Genomic DNA, 25,084 nt, shown 5'->3' with positions numbered 1-25,084 from the left:
AGGGTATATAAGCTACATCCCAGGAAACAGACACTTGGTTTTCCAGTCTCTTGTCCCTGTCTCCTCTCTGGGGAGCTGGAGAATCACCCGGGAATGCTTTACCCATTAAACCTGGGCTTTTTCTAATTCGGTCTGATTCGGTCTGATTTGGATTGCTGAGTTGGTGGAGAGGCCTATTGGTGGAAAAAATTTATCAATACTGCTTTTTGAATTTTTTTTTTTTTCTTTTTCAGTTTTGAAGAGGAGGTGGTAATTTGTCCCTCTCGTCATTCTTGTGATGGTAAATTCAGAGTTGTGTGTTCAGGGCTCTGCCACTAGCCACACGAGTCTTCAGAGCACTTGAAATGTAGCTGGGGCCATTTCCCGATGTGCTCTAACTGAAGTTTACATTTCAGATCTTAGGGTCTTTGTGTGTAAAATGAATGCAAGATATTTCAATCATAATTTTTAAAATATGGATTGAAGGGGCTGGAATGATGGCTCAGTGGTTAAGAGCACTGGCTGCTCTTCTAGAGAACCTGGTTCTGTTCTCAGCACCCACATGGTAGGTCACAGCTGTCTGTGACTCTGATCCAAGGGGCCCCTTCTGGCCTTGTGGACACCAGGCATGTTCACAATATGTGCAGACATTCATGCAGACATAGCACCCACACATAAAATTAAAAAAAAATATTGAATGCTAAAATGGTGTTATCTCATATTTATTAAGTTTAAGTTTACTTGTTTCTTTTTACTTTTGTTTCACTTGACTAACAGAGTTTAAAATGGCTCAGAATGTATTTCTATTAGCAACATGTCTAGAAGTTTGTTGAAATTCAGACTAAACATGACTTTCATTGCACCATTTGAAGATAAATTATCTCTGTTCAGTTTCTAAACTTGACAAATTCCAGAATTCCCCTTGTTAATGGTACTTTATGACAACTTCCAGGATGTTCTGTTTCAGAGATACCTTCCTGCACAGTCACTACTTCTGGAGCTTCCACTGCAGGTGACCTCCCTTTTTTCTAAAAACACTCTTAGAACTTTCAATTGTAAAGACACATTTTTGATACATTTGGCTTTTTCCAGGCATGTATGATATGTGTTTTTCCCCCTTTGATAATTAGAAATAATGGTTCAATACTTCTATACATTGGCGATAGTCTGTCTGCAGTCATTTTTCTTAATGGTTTTCTGATCCTTTGAAGACCTTTTTTTTTTTTTTTGTAAGTAATCCCCAGGCTGGAAGACCTTTTTGTCCCTGCTTTTGAGTGTATTATGGAATTGTTTGATCTTTCAGGATTGGACCACTGGTCCTGATGATAAAGCCACCTTGCTGCCTAGTAGGGTAGAAAACTGCAGCTTCTGTGACAACATGGTGCTTAGTAGCACTTAACTAGGTAAATACTTAGTAAAGGTATCTTTTAAAGCAAAGGATTTTCCTACCAAAGATAAGTCCCTTTTTTTTTAAATTTTGTATTTACATTGTATCTCCGTTAGTCTCCCTTCAGATTAGAAAAAGGTAGAGGCCCTTTGTTAGACATGTGCTCATCTTTAAAAAGATACAGTGTCTCTCTATCAGACTGCTATGACCTCAGGTTCCAGAATATCAAGGCAACATTCTTTTAAAGGCATGCTTCACTTTGGTTTGACCCCAAGCTGAGAACCAGTCTCCTTGTCGTCCAGGATGAGCTGGCTCGGGCATCACCTCTCCGGGGGCCCCGAGGACACTTCCTTGCTCAGGACACACATGTCACTTTTCTCACTCATGTCGTCTGAAGATGAGCCTTTCGTCTCCGACTTGAGGTAGGAAGTCAGGTGCCTTTTCTCCCAGGTTTTGCTGTTAGTTGGAATACCCAGCCAGTCTCCTTGTGAAAGGAGCCCAGGCAAGAACAGTGGCTTGTGGGGAGGGTGGGAGTTAGCTAGCCCCATGTGTACTTGGAAAGGGGGCAACCGTGCTTGACTCGTGAAAGAAGGACCGCTTGAGTTAAAGGAAATCTCTTCATTCTTAGTTTAAATTGTCCTGTCCTGGCCAAGTGAAACTTTATTTCTGGTGACTGCCTGTGATTTCCATGCCTTTGACATAAACGTATCAGAGATTTGACTTCGATTAAGAATTTGAAGTAAACAAAGAGGCCTGAGTGGAAGGTACAATAAATTCTTAGCACTGCCCGTTTGATTAAAGAATTAACAGAAACTGCCCAGACAGACGCATTCAAAGTGAGGACAGTCAACATTTGGTGAGAAGGGTGCCTGGCTTCTTAGGAGAGGGCGTTAGGACAGAGTGAAGCCAGAAAGAGGGATGGTGTATTGTACCAATCTGAGGCATTCCTAGGTAGGAGAATCCGATGAGACTTTGGCTGCTATCATCCCTGTTTCCCACTAAAGCTTCCCTCTGCTTTTGATGAGCATCTCCCTTGGTTTTCTCAGGACCATCTCGATTTTAGCACCGAAAGTTCTCTATCCTAGTTCTCCTTCCTCTATCCTGGAAAATTGAGATGGTTGGTCATCCTGACTGCATTTCAAGGTATTTGGGTAGCACATATATTGGCTTAAAAAAAAAACTGAACCAGATGTCTCTGCCTTCTTTGTTCCTCAGCAAAGTGAAGAATGCCCCTGTCACACAGTGGATGCTGAAGTCATGTTAACACCAGCTGCCATCAATTGCATGCCTACCATGCACCAAGTACATGATATTGTTGAAGGCTCATGGCAGCCAAGAGCTAGAGTACTTAAAACACAGTTGGAGGAGGAAGATGAGACCAGAGCTGAGGGCAGTGATGGGGTCTTTCTTAAGCTTAAAGAGTAGAATGTAGCTGAGCTGGATTTGAAATTCAGTGTGGATAAATCTGCTCTTTCTGCTTGTGAATGGACAGAGTCTCTGATTTGGCACAGTTCTGTGGCATCCACTGTATCCATCATGTCCGAGCTTGTTCCTATTCTTCATGGTGGCATAAGCATCCTTTGGGGCTCATATATAGACAAACTGCCAAGAAGTTACAGCAACTACTTCATCTCATCTATAGCAGCCCCAGATTAAGATAGGCCATCCCCCCCACCCCTTGCTCTTGCTTTCTCTCTCTCTCTCTCTCTCTCTCTCTCTCTCTCTCTCTCTCTCTCTCTCTAATTCTCATTCTGTTTTGATAGGGTTTTGCTCTGCAGGCTTCACTGGTCTCAAATTCTCCTGCCTTATTTTCCCAGGTACTGGGATTACAGGTGTGCTATGTCACACCTCGTCATCTTTCTGTTTTTAATGGAACTACTAAATGCCTGGCACATAAAAAGTGCCAAGGGAAGGGCTGGCATTGTTATTTTAATCATGACAGATGAACAATAAGCTTGAACTGAAATGTCTGCATCTATAAATCTAAACATTTTAATAAAAAAAAATCACCAAAGATTCAGAGTATTAGAACAGAGTTCTTATTGAGTTCAAAATTAAGCAAACACACACACACACACACACACACACACACACACACACACACACACACACACAGACAATTGTTTCCAACAAGTAAAAGTTAGCTTCTCAGTTATTTGATTTGGAGTAGATAGAAGACTGGCTTCCTTGCTGTGATAAAAGGTGTTATGCACATAATTTTAAGATAGAAGCAGAAAATTCTTGTCTAGGGCTGCAAGCTGTAAATGGTTCATTTCGGGGAGGAAAAAATCTTCCCAGGTGCTCAGCCCTCAGAAATCCCTTCACTAAAATCAAAGATGATTGAAGCTCTTAGCATAATGATGGAAGCCCTCACTGGTAGGCATCATGCTGCGAAGGAAATGCCTTGGATTGTGTAGAGATGCAGAAAGCTCTTAGACTACCCTCTGCTTTTATTTCATCAGTTCACACCCGAGAGTTATGTCCTCTACTACAGAATTGAAACGCAGTTCAAGTTGCGTAATTTAGCCCAGAGGAGCTGGATTTGAGAAAGACTTGAGGACAATAGAAGAGACAGTGAATCTATTTGATCCAATCAGCAAATATTTATCGAGTACTCACTCAGTTTCAGGGTAGTGTGCTGGATGCTGGGCATGCAAAGAGGAACAACGGTATGTGCTTCCTGGCAATAAGGAGCTCACATGGAAGGGGATGAAATAGGACCAGTATGAAAGCAGATTCTTCAGGACCAGTTTCAAATGTTATACATGGCTATGACAGAAGACCCTAGGCCAGGTGGAGTTAGTAACAACTAATTCCCTGAGTTCTGGAGGTTGGAGTCTAAGATTGGGGGAATACGGTTGGGTTCTGTGAGGCCTCTCCTGGCTCAAGGGGTACTTGCTTGGTGTCTCTTCATCAGTCCCATTAACTCAGGATTCTATCCCTCTGACCCACTCACTGAGCTTTACTTCCTAGGAGTCATCTCCATATACAGCCACACTGGGGGCTGGGGACTCAATATGATTTCAGGGAACGTCTGTCAGTCCACAGAAATAATCCCTAACTCACTTCAGAACAAGCATCAACACATACATGTGCCATAATTCTCTTTTTCTTCACATACCTATGAGTGGAAAATGAAAGGGTATTTTACAATTGTATTTTGAAATTATCTGGTTATAAGTAGTGATTAGCCACTGGCTGCTGCTTTTCAGCAACCATGCCTCTTGAGAAACAAGAAAACCTTAAACGTATTTTCAAATACAATAAAATACTTGTGAATTTGACTGTGTGTGGTGACATAACCTTTAGCCCAGGACTCAGTAGGCAGAGGCAAGTTCATCTCTATGAGTTCCAAGCCAGCCAGGACTACATCAGTCTGTCTCAAAATGGAACAACAAAAACACACCAAACAACAGAATTCCTGAGTTTGAAATGGACATAATGTTAACTTTCAGTGTTTGATTTAGCATTAATTTTGTTTTACATGTTTTTCCAAGTCTTAAGAGCACATAAGATCTTAAATTGGTAATTAGAGCCTAAGTATTATCTGTAATGCCTAACAGATAAAAGGACGAGGGGTGCTCTGGCGCCCAGAGACTCCAGCCAAGCCTCCCTTCTGAGCTCTTGGGTAGCATTCCCAGTTCTTTGTTTAGGATCTTGATGACTCACTGGGTCTTTGGACTAGGTGTGTTTCAAGCATCCTCCCTTCTTGCCTACCTCCTGTTCTGTTTTCCTTGCTGTCCTGTTGCAGAGACGCCATCTAGCTGGTGAAGACTTGGAAGCTATTGCAGTCACCAGTGGCCTCCAAATCCACCAGGTGTCAGGTGGTAGCAGAATGCTTGCTTAAGAATTCCCTGGAGGCCGGGCGGTGGTGGCGCACGCCTTTAATCCCAGCACTTGGGAGGCAGAGCCAGGCGGATCTCTGTGAGTTTGAGGCCAGCCTGGGCTACCAAGTGAGTCCCAGGAAAGGCGCAAAGCTACACAGAGAAACCCTGTCTCGAAAAACCAAAAAAAAAAACAAAAACAAAAACAAGAATTCCCTGGAAACCTGTTATGGTAGGAACTTCTGGACTTCTTTGGAGACCTGTGCAGTTGGTCTGGGGCAAGGCTTTGGAACTTGTTTCAACAAGTTGTCCCATTCGGTAATGCTTGGGCAAGCTATTAGCTTTCTTGTCGCTGTGACAGAATGCATGATCTAAACAACTGAAAGAAAGAATTATGTATTTTGGCTTATGATTTCAGAGATTTCAACCCATATTCCTCAGCCCCATGGACTATGGGCCCATGTTGAGTTCATCATGGTGGTGGGAACATATGAAGGAAGATAGTGTAGGATAGACAGGAAGCAGGGAGGGAGGAAGGGGCTGCTCTCTGGCCCCTTTAAAGGCTACCTTCAAAGGCATGACCAGCCCCCTTCACAAGGCAAAACCTTCAAAGGTATGATCCCAATGAAGTACTTCTTCCAAATAGGCCTTACCACCTAAAGTTTCCAGAACCTCTCCAAATCACACCACCAGCTGGGGACCTTCAACACAACAACAACAAGAGCATGAACTATTGGTGTAATAGAAAAGACATATACCATAACATCTCATTGATTTTATTGCTCCAAAGCAGGTCTGGAGGGCTCCCCAGCTGTTTACCCCCCAGGGCAATACAATCTTATGATTGGTCAGCCATGTTTTACTTTGACTTCTAGGGCATCTAGAACTTGGTGACGGCAACAGTGGTTCCTGGGGAAATGGTGTCGTGTCTTGTTTATTTTATTGCAAATGTGAGGCAGGTCCCTTCCTTAATTTTCCGTAGCACATCAGAGATCAGGTACAAATGTTTCATGAGACTTGCCGTAGGAGAGTCATACAAAAAGGTAATGACAACATGGTGCAGGCTCAGACTCATTCTTAGGCCCCACTGACTCCAAGTTGACCCAACTTTCCCATGAACCTTGAAGCAGCTTACCTTCATCGACAGAAACGACGGTTGCCATTTCCATGACTGAAATTCAGGCCAGGCTTTCCACCTCAGAAAGAGGAGGGAGTTTTTTCCCTCACTTCACTGTGGCATCCCAGTCCCTTGAGCATTTGTTTCCTAACCTGGAATTGCAGAAAGTGGAAGTATCCATTCTCTTCAGGGAAAATCAACTCCAGGTTAAAGTTGTGGGGTGTTCTGCATCGGGGCCATCCACATGTCAACTCTAGTAGCTGAGTCCCGGTTCTAGCTGCTCTTTCAGTTCCCCATCATTCTTTCTTTAACAGATGCTCACCGCTCTTGGGTTATAGCTTACTTCACCTGTGGTACACCCTCTGGAGACAGTAAATTAATTATATGTCTTTCAGCTGGTACAATAAGCCCCATGAGATAGTGTCCCCATCTGAACAGACAGGAAGTAGGGAGCTTAAACCACTTAGCTGAGGCCATGTCACCAGGGAGGGACATGCTGGCATCTGACCTGATGTCTCTTTGTTTCAAGTTTGTGAATTTAGCTATTATGAAACCCTGGCAAACATTGAGATGATAGATTGGACATTGAACTCGAGTGATAGATTGTTCCTTAATGGGTCAAAAAAATTAAAAAGTCAGAGAAGGCATGCTGAAAGAGGGGGCTGATGGAGTCAGCCTGGATTATGAGTCAGTCTCTTGGCACCATGGGTCTCTGATCTCTTCTTTATTGTTCTGTCTTGATCAATGGTTATCATTCTTCAGCATCTTTGTTAACAAGTTAATCATCCTCCTCGACTCTCCAGGAGCCAAGTACCAGCTCGTGCCGTGGTGAAGCAACCTATCCGCGGAGCCAGTGGCAGGACCACGGTCACAGCTATTGTTCAGACTGGTGGAGACTGGAGCACCGGCCTCTTCAGTGTCTGCAGAGATAGGAAAATCTGTACGGGTTTCCTTTTCGCTCGCGCTCCCCCTTACCGTTTTCTCCCATGAGGTATCATATCAGTAAGTGGAAAAGCTACCCCAGCACAAGGTCAGAAAGTAAATGATTTCAGTTGAACCGGACAAGTCTGGTGTCTCAAGCCTACTCCAGAGTTGGGGGGAAAAATCATGCTTTTCAACAATGTAGACCCATTCATAGGACAATTGCTATTTTCAAAGATTTTTTAAAATTTAAATGGTTAAAAAAAATTTAAAAAATGGATTAATAAAAAATAAAATAAAAAATAAAAAAAAATAAAAAAAATTTAAATGGTACAATCCATTGTTGACAAAGATACATATAGCCTCCCTTGTCCACTAGATGGGACAGTGTGAGCTGGTAGAGAATAGCAAGGGTTACAGTAGCTGTTTACCTGATAACTACATTTCTTAGTAGGAGCTTAGTCTGAGGAAATACATTATGTGCAACATTTACCATGAACATTAACACTGAAGCATTGGTTACTGTTGCAAAGCTTGGAACAGCATATATATTGCATCCATCCACTGAATTATTATGCAGCTATGAAAAGTCATGTAGTAGAGTAACATTTAACGAGTAAAAAGATCTTTTGTGTACAGTTTTGTTTTTATTCATTAATTTATTTTTTGAGACAGTGTCTCGCTGTGCTTCCCTGGCTGGTCTGGAACTCTTAGAGATCCACCTGCCTCTGTCTCCTGAGTGCTAGAACTAAAGATGCATGGTACCCCACCTGGCTTGCATATGGTTTTGGGTTTAAGAAGCCGAGTGAGTGCAAAACTGTGTTCATCAAGTTCCATCTGGAAGAAGTGAAAGCAGTTAGAAAAATATAGAAGGATACAAATACTATTATTTACAGCAGATGTCTCCAGATGGCAGGCTAACATCTGCATTTCATTTTTTTATTATCTCTTCAATATCTCCATGAAGAATATGCATTACTCTTGTAACAAGAATGATCTGAAAGGAAACCCCCTTTGTTGACTGAGGTCTTTTCTGACTCTGGTTCAGTTGTCAAGAAGTTCTAGTTTCAGGACTGACCTCTGGCTTAGAGCAAAGGCACACTGAGCCTCTGTTTATCTCAGCTGCTGTGTGTCACCATCCAAGAACCCGTGAGAAGCAAGTATGTGTCCTGCCTTCTGTCTACCCTGTTCTCCCCAGAGGCAGCTACTCCTATGTTAAGAGTCTAGATAGAGTCCACATACTTAGGCAGCTATGGAAAGATTTTAAAAGAAAATATACTTTAAAATTTAAAAACACCATCTAATGATCATAAAAAAGAAAAATATAAAAAGACAACCAAAGGACAGAACAGTATCTATAGGTGTGGATGTTTTGGTGCTCCCCACTCCCCTGCGCCCGCTCCCCAGATCCCTTACTTATATGTGTGCATAATTTACATAAATGGAAGAATTATAAATACGCATTGCTAGACACCTTGGTTTTAATGTCACACACATTTAGGTGATCACACCACATAAGCACATCTGGAGCTAATTTCTTAAATTGCTTTATGAATCCCTTTGTACCACAGTTTATTTATGCAGAAACTCCTATTGGTGGGCCTTTATGTGGTTTATTCAAACCAATGCTGTGTGACTATGCTTGTTCAAATGCCATTTTTGCATAGTGTGAGGATATCTGTCTTGGGTAATTGCTAATGAGTAAACTTGCTGACCAAACCGAACATGCCTCTTTAAATTCCGGTAGGCGTTGCTGAGTGGCTTTCCTTCTGGAAGGTAAATTTGTTTACACTCCCACTGGCAATGCATGCATGAGCTTTGTTCCTCTCTAGAGTATCTTATTATTGGAAGGCTTGGCTCCCTTGCAATAACTGATCTGAAATGTGCTGTGCTCAAGTTTCCACCCGCCTTGCCTACTTCTGCTCTCTGGGCCTCCACACCATGGCTTCTTGTCTTTGTCTTGACTTGCCTGTGAGTTGGAAGAATGGCATTCCACACACAAGGGTAGAGAATAGACCTGGGTTTAGGTAGGCTATGGAAGTAAAGGAAAAGACTGAATGTGTGCCACAAATCCCCATTGACCTTGAGCTCTGTAAAAGAAGAAAATATATGACTAATATGCTGTTGGCACATTCACCTTATAAAAAATAAGATGTTACAGAAAAAGGATCCTTGTCTCTTTGTAAATACCAATTTGGGGTTGTAAACAAGAGCAACCACAAAAATCAGTTGGGAAGATTCCCTTCCAGGTATTTTCTCTGTATTTACCTGTGTATCCATTAGCAGTATTGTTACTGCTTTGTAACTCTTGAAGCAAAGTGTAAATGGTATTAAACGGTACCCCTTATGCAATTTGATTTGTTTAAATTCAAATTAGTCTTAGAGACTTAACTATATTGGTACTTAACTGATTTTTTATCATTCTTTTAAAAAAGTGTGTGTGTGTGTGTGTGTGTGTGTGTGTGTTGTATGCAGGTGTGGGTACCAGTGTGCATGGGCAGAGGCCAGAGGAGGACATCTGATATCCTCCTCTATTAGACTCCATTTTATGCTCGTTTGAGACTGGGCCTCTCGTTGAACCTAGAGCTAGGAAGGCAGCCTCCAAGTCCCGCCACTCCTCTTGTCTCTGTCTTCCGAAGTCCTGGCATTTCAGGTATGTATGCTGGCTTGTTACATGGGTGCTGGGATCCAAGCTCAGGTCCCCATGGTTGCACAGCAAGCGTTGGTAACCACCGAGCCACCTCTCCAGTCCTCTTACCACGTTCTTAGTGGTCACCTGCTCATGCTCTGTTTGTTCATTAGCCCACTGACATACATTTACATTGTTAGATTTTGTCATCTAGACCATGCTACAGTGACTATCCTTGCAGCTGTCTTTTTGTGCAATTGCATAAGCACTACTCTAGGCGCTGATAAGTGAAATTATTCATTCCTAGAGTATTTTAAGTCTTAATAGATTGAGCAAAGTTATCATCTAATGTGGTTAGGCCAATTTCCACATCCATGTATTGTTACTTTATGTCCCCAAACATACATTAAAAACGAGGCATTCTTATGAGTAGCAAGTGGCTTCTGATAGTATTTATATGCCTTTCTAATGACATTATTGTTGGCCATTGGTATTTCCTTTTCAGCAGCTACCCACTTATGCCCTGTGCCATTTTTTTTCTCTTCTGCTTTCTTTTATCTATGGATTTATAAGAGTGCCTCCCATATACTAGATGCTTACCCTGGCCTCTGATATCACTGCAAAGCCTCCCCCTTCAGAAAAAGGATCCTATCCTTCTACTCTTGTGCATTCCTTTTTGGGGTCTAGTCTGAGTGTTCTCATCTCCAACCACACTCCTCCCATGCAGAGCAGTGACACTTGACTCAGAGGGTCCTTCTGAAAATAGTCACATGAGTTCAGACCATCCCACAGGGATAAATATAATGGGCATACTGTCCTGGAATACACAAACCCTTTTGCATTATGATAGCAAAGAAATGTAAAACATGAGAACATATGGACATATGTATAGTACTACGATTTTGGGATCAGTCTCCTGGAGTTCAAATCTGGTCTCTGCCCTTCACTAATAATATTAATAAACTTAGGGACAATTACTTAGTTATGGAGAGTACGTGAAGTCATTATAAAATGGGACTAGTAAGAGGACCGATTTTATGCATTGATTGGGTTTCTGAGATAGGGTCTTAGTAAGCACAGGCTCTTCTAGAATTTCCTGTGTATCCCAGGCTGTCCTTGAACTCATGATCCTACTGTCTCAGTACCACAAGTACTGTGGTTATGGGGCAGGCTATCATGTAGATCTTAGAAGTGCCAGGCAGTGGTGGCACATGCCTTTAATCCCAGCACTCAGGAGGCAGAGGCAGGCGGATCTCTTGAGTTTGAGGCCAACCTGGTCTACAGAGCGAGTTCCAGGACAGCCAGCAGTACACAGAAAAACAAAAGAAAAAGTGCCTAGTTTATATGATTATTTCAAAGATTAAATGAACTAACATGTGCAAAATGTTTTCAGCAAGAGCTTGCTTGGCACATAGCGAACTCTTTATAAACATTAGCTATTGTGAAATAAAAGTTTGAGCTTCATACATTTTTTTTAAAAAAACACAGCTTACTTCTAGTTCAAGGTGGTTGAATTTGAGTATTGTGGTTTGAATGAGAATGCTCTCCATAAGTTCATATGTTTCAATGCTTGGCCCCCAGATGGTGGAACTGTTTGGGAAGGATTAGGAGGTATAGCCTTGTGGGAGGAGGTGTCACTTTTTTTTTTAAGGGATGGGCTTTGAGGTTTCAAAAGTCCACATCATTTGCAGTTAGCTCTTTCTCTGCCTCTTGCCGTGGATCCGATGTAAGCTCCCAGCTGCTGCTCTAGCGCCATGTCTGCCTGCCTGTCATCATGCTCCCCACCATGATGGGCATGGACTCTAACCCCATGGAACCATGAGCCCCCAGTTAAATGCTTCCTTTTAGAATTTGCTGCAATCCTGGTGTCTTGTCACCTCAGTAGAAAAGTAAGACAAGTATCTAAAAAGCACACTTACATAGCATGGTTATCTGACAGAAAGATTAAAAATCAACCGACTAACCAACAAACAAAAAACCCGGCATGTGGGTCCTATCATGGTATAGAAATGCTGAGGCACAATCAACTTCTTTACAGGGTGTGGCTCAGCTCAGAGACGTGTGAACAGAATTGATCTGGTGCTTCATTTGCCAGCCTTACAGTTAGGCAAATTTTTATTAATTGCTTTATTTATGGGAATTTACAGTATTTCATAATCTTCACAGAACGTGCCATTGATTTCAAATTGCCCTAATTCAAGGTTGCAGGTGCTGGGAGCCCTCTGTGCTTGCTTCAAATTTGCTAGACCTTTTGCTGTTTTCCAAATTGTTCATACTAGTTGTTAGTGCTGGATAGAATCTCCTGTTCTGCTTGGGAATTATTTTTTAGTGCTGGGGACTGATCCTTGTGCATTCTAGGCAAGTACACTACCATGGAGCCATATCCCCAGTCAGAATTTTTTTTTTAATTCAGGTTAAAATGTTGCAGAATTACTTGAGGCTATACTTTCAGCTACATGGTACCTACCATACCTTTGTATCTGGGGCACCGGAAGCTGTGGTGACTAACACTTCACACGTGCTACAATGGCTAAAATTAAAATTCTGACAATAGCAAATGCTGGCAATGATGTCAATCCATTGGAAGTCTTGAATGTTGCCAGAGGGGGTACAGAATAGTACAAATGCTTTGGAGAACTATTTCTCTATATTTGTAGAATTAAACATATGACCTAGCAGTTCCACTCTCAGGAAACTACTCAAATAAAATTAAGGCATATATCCACACACAGAATTGGAGGTATGTCCAAATAAAGTTTTACATAGGAGTATGCATAGTGGTATTGATATCAAAAAATGGAGCAATAAAATGTTGATTAGTTGGAGAACAAACAGATTATAGAATTTTCATACAATGAAATGCTACTTGTTTAACAGTAAAAACTACAGATTCATATAACAACATGAGTAAACCTAAAAAAAAAGTCATGATGTTGCACAAAAACAAAACAGTTATAAAAGTAAATGTGATTCTCTTGAGCTGAGAGAGGGCAAAATTTACTTATAGGGATAGAAGTCATGACTGTGTTTCTCCCAGAAGTAGGGGTGGTAAAGGTGGGATTTCCTGTTATATAGGTGAATGCAATTATAATGTCACCCAAAGTGGAAATTTAAGTTTTGTGCATTTTCATATATAAAATTCCCCTTGATTAAAATGTTTAGCATGTATGCTCTATATTTTTATGTTAACTTGACATGAGCTAACATCATTTGAGAGGTGGAAACCTCAATTAAGAAAATGCCTCCACATGATTGGGCTGTAGGCAAGCCTGTAGGGCCTTATCTTAATTAGTGATTGATGTGGGAGGGCCCAGCCCATTGTGGATGGTTCTATCCCTGTGCTGGTGGTCCTGGGTTCTATAAGAAATCAGACTGAGCAAGCCATGAGGAGCAAGCCAGTAAGAAGCACCCCACCATGGCCTCTGCATCAGCTCCTGCCTCCAGGTTCCTGCCCTATTTGAGTACCTGTTCTGACTTCTCTCAGGGAAGAAAATTTAGAAACATAAGCCAAATAAACCCTTTCCTCCCAAAGTTGCTTTGGTCATGGTGTTTCATCACAGCAATGACAACCCTAAATAAGACAGAATGTTTCCCAAGACTGGTTATCATGGCGTTTTTTGTTGACTCATAGTCCTGATTATTTGAAGTCATGGGGGTTGTCATCTTTTTGCAGTTTCAGGTGGTGTAACATCTTACCTGCATGCCAGGAGCTCTTAACTTGTGGCCCGTTAATAGTTTTCAATGACTCTATGAACTCCATGAAAAGGAATGCACAATTTGCCTGCCCACATGTGTGTATTTTCTTTTCCCTTCTGGAGCAAGTTGATAACAGCCATTATATTCCCAAAAGGCTCTGTGGCCTCTAACATCTTTAGATAGAATCCATGTTAGAGAGTCCACTCAGTCTGTGTAGCAACTCATACCAATAGTGAATGGTGAATGAAGTAATAAGTGGAAACCATTTCCAGTTGACACTCAAGGGTCCAGTTGCCTAATAGTTTACAGATTAAAATGGATAAATGTCAGTGGCTCTGTGAAGCTAACAAAAAATTAGAATAACCTCTGACTTGAGAAATAGAATAAAAACCTGATAAGAATAGGAAACAGATTCAGTGTCTACCCAAAAGTTTTCCTATCACTTTTATAGAAAGGGATATCCATTATCCAAGAATAGTCTAGTGTTCTAGGTCCATGTTAAGTAATGAAATTGGATAGAAAAGCATAACAAGTATCAGTTATGATTAAAACATTAGTTAATGTTTTCGACAGAAAAAAAAAATCCAGTTGCCATGATCAACAGTAACAGAATTGTGTCAGATTCAGCTTCGGCAATATTTAACAAAAGAACATGATGTGGCTAGGTAATGGCAATATTCTAGCTCCGAGTTTTGAGAATTGTTATTCATTCTTTGTCCCTGGTTACAGGCAGACAATGCAGTGTTGAATTGATGGCACAGGGTTACGAATCTGTTTAAAATGGAAAGTCGTTCCCTGAATATCTGAGAACACTGGCTTTCTTTTATGTGCCATTGACAGGTTTCTGTGGTCTCTTTTGTCCCATGTGTCTTGAGTGTGACACTGCTAGGCATTATGGAGAGTGTCTTTGTTGGCCACTGTTACCAGGGTCTACCTTTGCATTGAGAATTGGCACCAGAGAGAGACATAAGATACAGGTAAGGGCAATTGAGGCATGTATAAATCTAAATATTTGTGAGAATTTGGATGCATTTCAAACCTATGATTTCCCAAAGTGATTGGGAAAGAGAGAAAGAGAGAGAGGGAGGAAGGGAGGGGAGAGAGAGAGAGAGAGAGAGAGAGAGAGAGAGAGAGAGAGAGAGAGAGAGGAGAGATACATATCAGTGAAGATGCTTAAAAATCTCACATTAATGGAAAACTGTGGAGAATAAAAGTTCTGATTTCATTATTTACTAGGAGTTATTACTTAACTGAAATGCTGTATAATGAAGGATATTTCCAAGAAGAAATAACAATGCTGGTTGTTGGTCAACAGGTTTAGTCAAATCATTGACTAACTTACACTTCCTAGGATGTACTTTGATGCCCAGAAATAGGAGGTTGTAGCCACTATCCCCTCCCATCTACAAAAATAAAACCACATCTAAGTCTCTTATTACTACAAGACAGGGCAGATGGACTCAAACCTAAGTACTTTTTGTGAGGTCCAACTTAAAGTGTAGCCCATGTGATACATGTACAATTTACTTTGGTGGTTCCTTGGCTTCCTTAACTTCTAGTAGAGCCAAGACTGAAGTCTGAGAGGGTGAGGAGAGGTGGATGACAACACACACAGACACAGAGGATCTTCAAAAGGGAAACTTCTGCATTGGATACATAGGCACAGGCACACAGAGACACAGATAGACAGACAGACAGATGCTCTCTCTCTCTTTGTTTCTCTCTCACACACCTAGTATTTAGGTATTTTGTGGGATGATCTCTACAATACCTTCCTATGTGAACAAAACAAGACACAGACTTGTGTAACTATTCACACATAAGGATGATATGTGTATATGTTTAGGCCGATAAAGTTTGCCTGGAAATGTAACTGGTAACCAGTGATTGTCTCCAGGCAGGTAGTTGGGTGGCTGGGGACAGCTCTGGGGGAGGAGAGGGGAGATTTTCTTTTCACTTCCATCCCTTTTTACTATGGGGATCTGGGACCATTCTATTTATTACCTGAAGGGACACTAGTGCACTCAAGTGTGTGGTCTTGCCCTTCTCCCCAATTCCCTCTGCCTTGCTAAAAACCTTTAGATTGCATTCCTAAAGCTAGCCACCAAGGTCTGTTCCCTTATTTGGCCACTTCCTCCTCCTGAGGCTGACTACCAAGGTCCAACTATGAAAATATTGAAGTCTAGCAATCAAAAGCCCCCTTGGCTCATCTAATTAACATGCTCAATTAAAATTAAACACCTCACCCTAACACGGGGTTTCCCATTTACCTTTAAAAGCTGCCATTTTCTTATGTGCCACGTCTGTCTCCTCCCTGTCCAGTGGCAGTCCTTTGTCTGTCCCTCCTCCCCAGGGATAAAAACTCCTGCCCTCCTCCCTTGTTCCCTTCCCCTTCTCCCTGGTCCTCTATCTCTTGTTTTGTTTTTTGGGTTTTTTTGTTGTTGTTTGTTTTTTGTTTTCTCTTATTCCTTGTCCTCTGTCCCTCTGGGCCTAACGAATCTTTGTGCTGAGACCTTAGTTTTGGGGTCCTGAGCCGATACTTTTCCTTTCACTACCTACTACAGGAGATAAATATGATGATTCTAAGAGACACTAAAAAGGAAAATCGGAGGTTTCAGTAAGAGACACATGTCAAAAATCGAAGGGGCAGGGCTCTGAAGTGCAGATATTGACCAGCCACTGCTTGACACTTGGACTACCCAGTGTCCTAAGTGTTGACTTAAGGATTTGGTGGATCTTGGAAGCAGAGGGTGGGATGGGCCAGCAGGTAACATTACTCAGGTCCTTGAGAAACCAACGGTCCTGTATCATTGCCAATAGTAATCAAGTCTTGCCCTAGGGGACACTCTGTGAAGACTGGATGGTGGTGCATTGCTGCTGGCCATTCTCGGTCTGTCAGGTGGCCCGAGAACTCAAGATGAGAACCCCCCAGCTCTACGAAATCTGTGCAGTGCCAGCACCCAAGGACACCCTGGTTTGACAGCACTCCTGCCCTCCCTCTGCTGCGCTTTCCTCTCAAACCTGTCTTAGATTGTTTTTTATTCATTAGGTTCTCACTGAAATAGAATAAATGATTTACTCCCCGCTGCCCCTGCTGTGTTGATTCCCCTGAGGTCTTGAGTATTTTCTGACTCTGCTACTTTGGTCCAGCCATGCAGAGTACCTTCTAGTGTCCCTTCAGTACCCTGGGTTTTGGGAGGTTGACTTTTCACCTAGTTTTCTGATGCCATCCTTTCCTGAGAGGTGACTGTGAGGCTGGAAAAACTCCCATGTATCTTTATTGTATCAACCCACTTTCAGTGATGGTGATGTATCAGTGGTGGGCCCGGCATGACTAAGTAGGCACCGGTGTCTTTGAAACAGTAAGCCATTGCCCTTCCCCTGGCCCAACTCCTTAGTCTTCGTTGCACAAGAAGGAAGTCTGAAGTGGGTGCTGATCTTGAACTCTTCTCCAGCACTTGCAGGCCCCTTGCTCCAGGCTCAAAAATCATAATTGGGCAAACATTGCGGATTAAATTGTATTTCCTGCTTCTCCTACACTCCACAAAATATAGGTTGCCAGCCCAATCCCTGGTACCTGTGAAGGAGACCTTATCTGGGAACAGTCTTTGCAAATATGATGAAATCAAGATGAGATCAGCTGGGTGAGGCCCTCATCCAGCATGGCAGGTGTCCTCCAAAGAAGAGGGAGAGGTAGAGACACGTGTGAAGTCACATGAAGACTGTGGGGGAGACTGAAGTAATGATGCTGCCAGGCAAGGACTGCTTAGGGATGCTGAAGCTGGAAGAGGCAAGGAAGAATCCAGCCCAGAGGTGTGGAGGAAACATGGTCCTGCCAGTATCCTGCGTTTGAACTTCACCCTCTAGAAATGTGACAGAGTAAGTTTCTGTTGTTTCAAGACACCAAGGTTGTGGTAATTTATACACCATCCCTCGGAGGCTAGTGTGGCAGCCACCTACCTTGTGATTTGAGTATGCCATCTAGTTCTTGTCAGGTCAACAGCACGGAGCCGAAGGGCCCTTCAAACACCTAGTAACTGATCGTGCATCTATAGGCAGCTTTGCTACCTCCCTGTGTCTCGTTTCCTCATGGATAAGAGGGTAGTGATAGCATTGATCTTAAAGGGCTGTGAGGTTATAACAAGTCAAGCCATGTAGCACTGTGCGGAGTGAGTGGCATTAAGGACTCAGCAAATACACTATTTCTCTTTCTGTCCCTGTCTCTGTCTCTCCCTTTGTTTTTTTTATTTTTTTTTATTTTATTTCTCTGTGTAGCACTGGCTGTCCTGGAACTCACTCTTTAGACCAGGCTGTCCTCGAACTCAGAGATTCTTCTGCTTCTGCCTCCCAAGTGCTGGAATTAAAGGCATGTGTCACTACTACCTGGCTTTTTTTTTAGGGGGGAGGGGGGTGTAAATGAATGGAACATAAATTCATAATACCAGCCAGCAAGTTCATGAGAGGAGATAAGTCGTAACAAGGTAAGCATCCTGGAAAGTGTGCTTTTAATAATCATAGCATAGCTTAACCTCCATAAAGCATCTGGTCTACACCCAGAAGACTTCACAACCAATGGACACTTTGAAGTAAACCTACCTCTAATAAACACAAACTGAGCTATTTATAATATCATAAACTGAAACACCCAAACCAAAAGAAGGATTGGAGAAAGAAACTTTTCTTCGGAACTATAGAGAAAATACCGTAAGGGTAAGATGAAAGATATATTAAAAGTAAAATCAAGGGAAGATAAAACCTTGTACCTTTTGCATAATGAGTTAACTAGAAAATCCCTAAGAGAACTTTAGCTAGGAGGCCTGAAACCAAATGAGCTACCTAAGAGCAATTTCAAGAATGAGCAACAGTGGGATGACTTCTAGGTAGAGGTGAAAAGCCTAACAAGCTTGGTGATCGCTGGCTACCCAATAATGACACTATTGATAATTTATGGCTGTGGTGTTTTGAAAGAAAATGGCCCCCCAAAGGGAGTGGCACTATTATTAGGTGTGGCCTTGTTGGAGTAGGTGTGGTTTTGTTGGAGGAAGTGTGTCACTGTGGAGGTCTCATATATGCTCAAGCCATATCCAGTGAGACAGACCACTTCCTGTTGCCTGTGGATCAAGATGTAAGAACTCTTAGCTCCTTCTCTGCCACCATGCCTGCCTGCATGCTGCCATGTCCTGCCAAGATGATAATAGACTAAACCTCTGAAACTGTAAGCCACCTCACTGAATGTTTTCCTTAATAAGAGTTGCCATGGTCATATGTCTCTTCATAGCAATAGAAACTCTAAGACAATGACTATCTTACATTTGTAGTAAATTGTACTAATTTTTATTTATAGTTAGGGCATAAAGTTTCTTAACTGCTGAGCTATCTCTCCAGCTAGATGTAAACTTTCTTTCAAAATTAAAAAGGAAATTATTTTATGTGCATGGGTGTTTTGGCTGCTTGTATCTCTGTATACTATTTGTATGCCTGATGCCCATAGAGGCCAGAAGGCATCAGACCCCCTGGAAATGGAGTTACAGATGGCTGTGAGCTGCCATGTGAGTGCTTGGAGATGAACTTGGGTCTTCTGGAAGGACCAATGCTTTCATGTCTGAGCCATCTCTCAAGGCCTGTAAAGTTTCTTTTAAAATTAAATTCTCTGTGAAAATGGAGTCAGTTAAATAGGCATGATAGTTCACACCTGCAATCCCAGCACTTGGAGGACTAACTCAGGAAAATTGCCATCATTCAAAATAAAATAAGTTAATAGCATAGCTGGTAGGTGGACGTAGCAAACACTCTGAAGGGGTAAAACTCTGATTTCAAAAAAACAATTGTGCTAATTATTATTCTTGTGTATTGTGTTGTATGTTCACTCGTGGTGTATGTGTGCCATGGAGTGTATTTGGAGACCAGAGGGCAACTTTTGGGAGTCCTATCACGGGTAACAGGGATGGAACTTAAATGATCAGGCTTGTATGTTAAGTGTTTTTACTGACTGAGTCATCTCAATGGCCCAACACTAACAAGCTCAAAGTGCTCTGCATATTTTGAGTTATTCAACCCTTAATATTTCTTCTTGATGAACACTTCAGAAAAGAGGCCTGAGTCCCAGAAATGCAAGTGACCTTTCCAAGGCCCCATCACCCCTTAAGCCCACATGGTTGCTCAGACCAGAACCTTCTTTATAGAGGTGAATTCTTCATGGTCACCTTTGCCAGATACACATGCAGGCAAAACACCCTATACATAAAATAATTTCCTTTTGAATTCTAAAAGAAAGTTTGCGTCTAGCTGGAGAGATAGCTCACCAGTTAAGAAACTTTATGTCCCAACTATAAATAGAAATTAGTACAATTTACTACAAATGTAAGATAGTCATTGTCTTAGGGTTTCTATTGCTGTGAAGAGACACCTGACCATGGCAACTCCCTGTCCCTAGTCATTTCCACAAAATCACTTTTGGACGCTCAGAGCAGTTGCTAGGAGCTGGACCTCTTGGGGAAAGATTAAATGCTCCATGTCGACATTTAATCTGTGATCAACCAACAACGGAAAAAAGCAGACCCAGTGGAGAAGATGGTTAAATGAAAATAATCTGTTTTCATTGTTTCACGCTAAAACACATACCAGGCTTCACGGGCTCAAATTGGCAACATACTTAGTTTTGGCCAGGAAGCCTGGAGTAACCTCTGCGCTTTCACACAGTGGATCCGGTCTGAAGAAAGCGAAGATGGCGGTTCATGCCCAGGACTCGGGCGCAGCCTGCCTCTCTGCTGATAGAAAGGGTGTGTGTTAGTGGACCTTTCCCCTAGGGAGCCCCTTTCCCATTTGCTGCTTCTGATCAGTAAAGAGTAAACTTAGTGTTTCATCAGAGACAGGTCCAGGCAAGTCAAACTCAGGGCTCTGAAAACACTGTATCTACCACAGGATTATAGAACATGAAACAGAATTTATACGATAGTTCTTTGCACATAGTACAGAGTAATCCTGAAGGGAGATGGCACTGGGCCACAACTCATGATTTTCTCTAAAAGAACATGTCAAGGCCAAGAAAAAGAACTTGACAAAAACTTGTGCTCCCTATGAGCACCATTGTCCAATACTAGATGTTTCTGTGACAGATAATAACTGATATTAAACATCCATCAGCTGCATCCACTCACCAGCTGTGTGAGTTGGACAGAACAGAGACCCTGGCCCTGGTATGGCCCTAGGGGACACTGTATAGATCGGCTGGTGCTGCTGTTGGCTTTTTTCCATTTGTCAGGTGGTCTGAGAATGCAAGACAAGAACTTCCCAACTCTATGCAATCTGTGAAATTTGTGCTACAAATCTGAAAATTACCCAACGGTGAAGGCACAGTCTGCTTATCATAGACAAATTCCTCTCGGTTTTACCAGGATGCAAACTGTGGAACAAATCTCTGATGACTCCCTGTGGGGCTGCGAATGCCAACACACAGGCAAGAGATGTTCCAAAGTAACCTGCACAGAATGTCACGCATCACAAACCCAGGACACAAGCCAACAGAAAGCTCCTCAACAGCTCTTCTATTTACAGAATAAACTAAGGACAGAAGCTGCATTTTTTTTTTGGATACTCTTAACTTTTTGGAACAAAGCTATGAAAAGTTTGGATGTCCTTGAGTGTCCATTCTCTAGTGCAATCGTTTTTATCTGTTTATATATTTCATGTAGCTAGAATTTATTTATCCCATATTCCATAATGACTTTCTGCATGACACCCCTGTTATGAACATTATTTACAAACATATTAACTCAAAAGTATCCCCCTTTGGTCTTTTTTTTTTTTATCCCTTTTATACTACCTAAGAGAAAAATTTCTATGCAAGAAGGAAATCATCTTACAACCACAAATTACATGTTTTTCAGAAACAAATTAAAATCTTTACACAGGAAGAAATCACATTATGATCACAAGTCATATGTTTTTCTTAGAAACCCACAAGTAGTTAAACATTTTTCTTTGTATTAATTTTTCTACCATAACATCTTCACCCAAAGCAATGTTTTTTTTAATTTAATTTAATTTTATTTTACCATATAATTGAATTCTACATATCAGCCACGGATTCCCTTGTTCTCCCCCCTCCCGCCCCCCCCCCCTTCCCCCCAGACCCCCCACTTTGGTCTTTTAAAAGCACTGAATTTTTTTTTTTTAAAGAAGTAAGCAAAGATAGAAGACTCTATAGCATTTCTGTTTAAATCTCTGTAGAGGAATTAATTTTTCTTCCAGTCTATTTTCTTGGTTCATTTTCCACCTAAATGACACTGCTTCTGCTTGACCAAATGCAGAAATAAGAAGCGATGATTTTTAGATGGCACTCAGACTATCGTAGTTAGAAATCTATCGTAGGCCAAATCATGGCTGACTTTATTATAATATTCAACCATACTGGTTTTTTTTGCTCACCTACCACCTTTTGACCCATGATGATTTGTACTCTGTATAATGGAACTGAGTCCAGACATGAACACCTTAGAAAACGAGGAGATTTTCCAAGCTTCCAGATTTAGCTAGGAGTGAATGGATTTTTTTTTCATCTTAGGTGTTACATAATTTGGTTTACTGGCTAACCTGGGTTCAAAAGATGAACTAAATCTTCGTGAAACCTTTCATATGATCCATAGAAAGTTTCCAGAAACAACAAAACAAAACAACAGCATGTGTAAAAATGTGGAGCAAATTCCTGTTGCTCACACTGTTGAGAATTGGGAGCCATCTTTGTTCTCTATGAAACAGGAAGTGTGGACAATGGGGCCAGGAAGACAAGGCTGTTTGTAGAAATACGGTCACTGGTTCCTGGGGACTAACTTACACTATCCCCTAATTTTTATGTGGAACGCTTGTCTCCACTCAGCTTTTCTTAACATCAAAATTCCTCCCAAATGTGGAATTCTGTGATGGTGCCCCGGCAAGTGCACTCGCTGGGACTTAAGTATTGGTGGCACATAGCTGCTGCACGGACTAGTGTCACACCTAAGGAAACTTTCTATGAAAGCCCACCCTCATCACACTTCGGCTGGTGTTCACTCTTGTTTACAGGCAGGACGGGATGGGAGACTGAGAAGGATGCTTCAGTGTCAAATTAGGACCCCCAACTTTAAAACAACCATTATCAGAGGTACTCCTTAGTTACCTCTGATAATTATGGTACTGAGTCCTTTTAAAAACAGCATTCTTACCAATGTGTTAAAAAGGGAGGAGATGGAAATACATGGTTCAAAAAAAAAAAAAACTATTTGTGAATTTCATTTATCTGAGCAATGTCTCCCTCAGGCTAACACAAGTAACTTGAAAATTGTATTTTAGATTGTAGTTACACACACACACACACACACACACACACACACACACACACACACGCATACACATATGTACAAATACACACACAAACTTACACAGGAATAGACTGTCTTCCATTGGCTTGCCTTTATGATGGCTTTATAAACATACAGTTGTTTCTACTTAAATAGCCCCTCTGTAGACACAATTGTAGATGTAACCAACCGTCTTATTAAATAAGAAACACAGAACCAATACAAAGAAGAAAGCCAAGAGATCAGAGCTAAGAGCTAAAACCTTACCCTTCCTCCTGTGGTGGTCCTACCTCTCCAAAAGAGAGCTACTTCCTGTGTTAAAGTCTTTATAATGACTTTCAGTTCTGCCTTCTCATTGGTTGTAAACCCAACCACATGACTGCCTGTCTGTACAGACCTCCAGGTCTTCTATGGTTGGTATTGAGATTAAAGGCGTGTGTCTCCAATGCTGGCTGTATCCCTGAACACACAGAGATCTACCTAGCTCTGCCTACCAAGTGCTGAGATTAAAGGCGTGCACCACCACCGCCCAGCTTTCCTATGGCTTGTTAATAGCTCTGACCCCCCGGGCAACTTTATTTATTAACATACAAGTAACATTTTAATACAAATAAAATATCACCATACACAATGCTCTGTGATACCTGTCTTCTGTGATCCTGGGGTTTTCTATCTGAGGTTCTTGGGCACAGTTCTTTGTTTCCTTGACCACTGTGTTGTAACACCCAGCTTCTCCAGCTGTTGGTTGCCACCTTGTCTGGGACTTACGTAACTGAATGTCAGGGGTTATGAAAAACGCAGCAATCACGAGTGGTTTCCAAACACAACAAGCAAGAAGCAATTCAGAATCAAATGCATAATGAATTGGAAGTGTTTCTGGCTGCCCTTGCCCTTGATGCATTCAGTTGTGTGTCCTCACTGTGGCTTCGGTTTTGAATGTGCGACCGAGCACCGAATGTGCAGACATGCCACGTGATGCCAATGGATGCTGCATGAACACCTTGGCTTAGAGAATATTGATGGATTTCAATATTTTTAACCCATGCGCAACATTTTCTGCTCCTGTTTATTATGGAAAATAAAGATCTTTAATATTTTCTTTTTTTTACCATCTTATCTTTGGGTTGCATTGTGTTAGAATGTTTCATTGTCAAAATTGCTCTGTGGGTGCCTGGTAGTTTCATAAAAGTTGTTTAAGTTCGGTTTGGGATTAGAACGGCATTCCCAACAGCTTACAAAATGGCTCTAAACATAGTTCTGCCACTATGTACTGTGTATTTTTGCAGAGCGACACTTAACATTGATGATCATAAAATCAAAATATTGACCAACTCTAAAAACATTGAAGATACTGTGACACTCAATATCAAATTCTTATCCAAAATTAATTTCTTTTTCACTTTGTATTATTTTTAGGACAGGGTCTCATGTATCCCAGACTGGCCTTGAACTTAATATATAGCTAAGCATGAACTTGAACTCCTGATGCTCCGGATCCTTTCACTTCCCAAGTTCTGGCATTGCAGGCATGTACCGCCATGCCTGGTAAAATTCAATTCTTTATGTACCAATCAAAGAGTACATCCACACTAATTAGTCTTTAATAAATGGTAAAATTATATGTATACCAAAGACCTGTTTTAAAGTAAAGTTCTTTATGACTTATTGTCAGTGTTTGATTTATACACCTTTTAAAATTTATCTGTCTACCCAGAATTGCATAAAAAGTTCTCAAACGAAGAGGTTTCAAGTGGAAAAGGTTTAGGAAGCACTCTTCTAACAGACATCCTCTGAATCAGAAAGTATCACAGGAAAAGACAGAGCGGTTAAGCATGCAGGCTTCTTGGTAGGGAGTCACAGGTGGAATGGGCCTAGAGGACACTGTACAAGCAGCAACCTCTCTGGATCAAACCTGAGAGAAGACTAGCACGTCAGCCCTGCATTGCTCTCAGGCATGAGCTGCAGAGGCAGGCAGACACAGGGCTGCAAGGCATAGGATGGGTTTGTTTTCATTTGTTGGTGAGGTGCGAAGCTGTGACAATTGACAAGGTCAGGTATCCCAGTGAGCAGACCCCAGAGTGAGTAAAACGGGAGGGGTGGGATGGGGAACGTACAACAAACAGCACGTGGCTCCCTTGCTTTCCTCCCTCCTGGCTTATCACCCATCAGGGACTAAAGGCAGATGTCTTCCTGTCT

At 41.7% G+C, this 25,084-nt stretch overlaps 1 protein-coding gene across 1 annotated transcript; it reads left to right on the top strand.

Moving 5' to 3' along the window:
- The first annotated feature begins 236 nt into the window (after nucleotides 1-236).
- On the top strand, nucleotides 237-18,336 carry Plac8l1 (PLAC8 like 1). Its single transcript, XM_052742092.1, has 4 exons — nucleotides 237-1,788; nucleotides 7,111-7,247; nucleotides 14,394-14,530; nucleotides 16,393-18,336. The coding sequence occupies exons 1-4, from the start codon at nucleotides 1,670-1,672 to the stop codon at nucleotides 16,531-16,533; spliced, it is 534 nt and encodes a 177-aa protein (XP_052598052.1). The 5' UTR covers nucleotides 237-1,669; the 3' UTR covers nucleotides 16,534-18,336.
- The last annotated feature ends 6,748 nt before the right edge of the window (nucleotides 18,337-25,084 follow it).

This window comes from Peromyscus californicus, unplaced genomic scaffold (genome assembly GCF_007827085.1).
Source record: "Peromyscus californicus insignis strain IS unplaced genomic scaffold, ASM782708v3 Scaffold_17__1_contigs__length_78620276, whole genome shotgun sequence".
NCBI classification, from domain to species: domain Eukaryota; kingdom Metazoa; phylum Chordata; class Mammalia; order Rodentia; family Cricetidae; genus Peromyscus; species Peromyscus californicus.
This window is presented reverse-complemented; position numbering and strand designations above follow the sequence as displayed.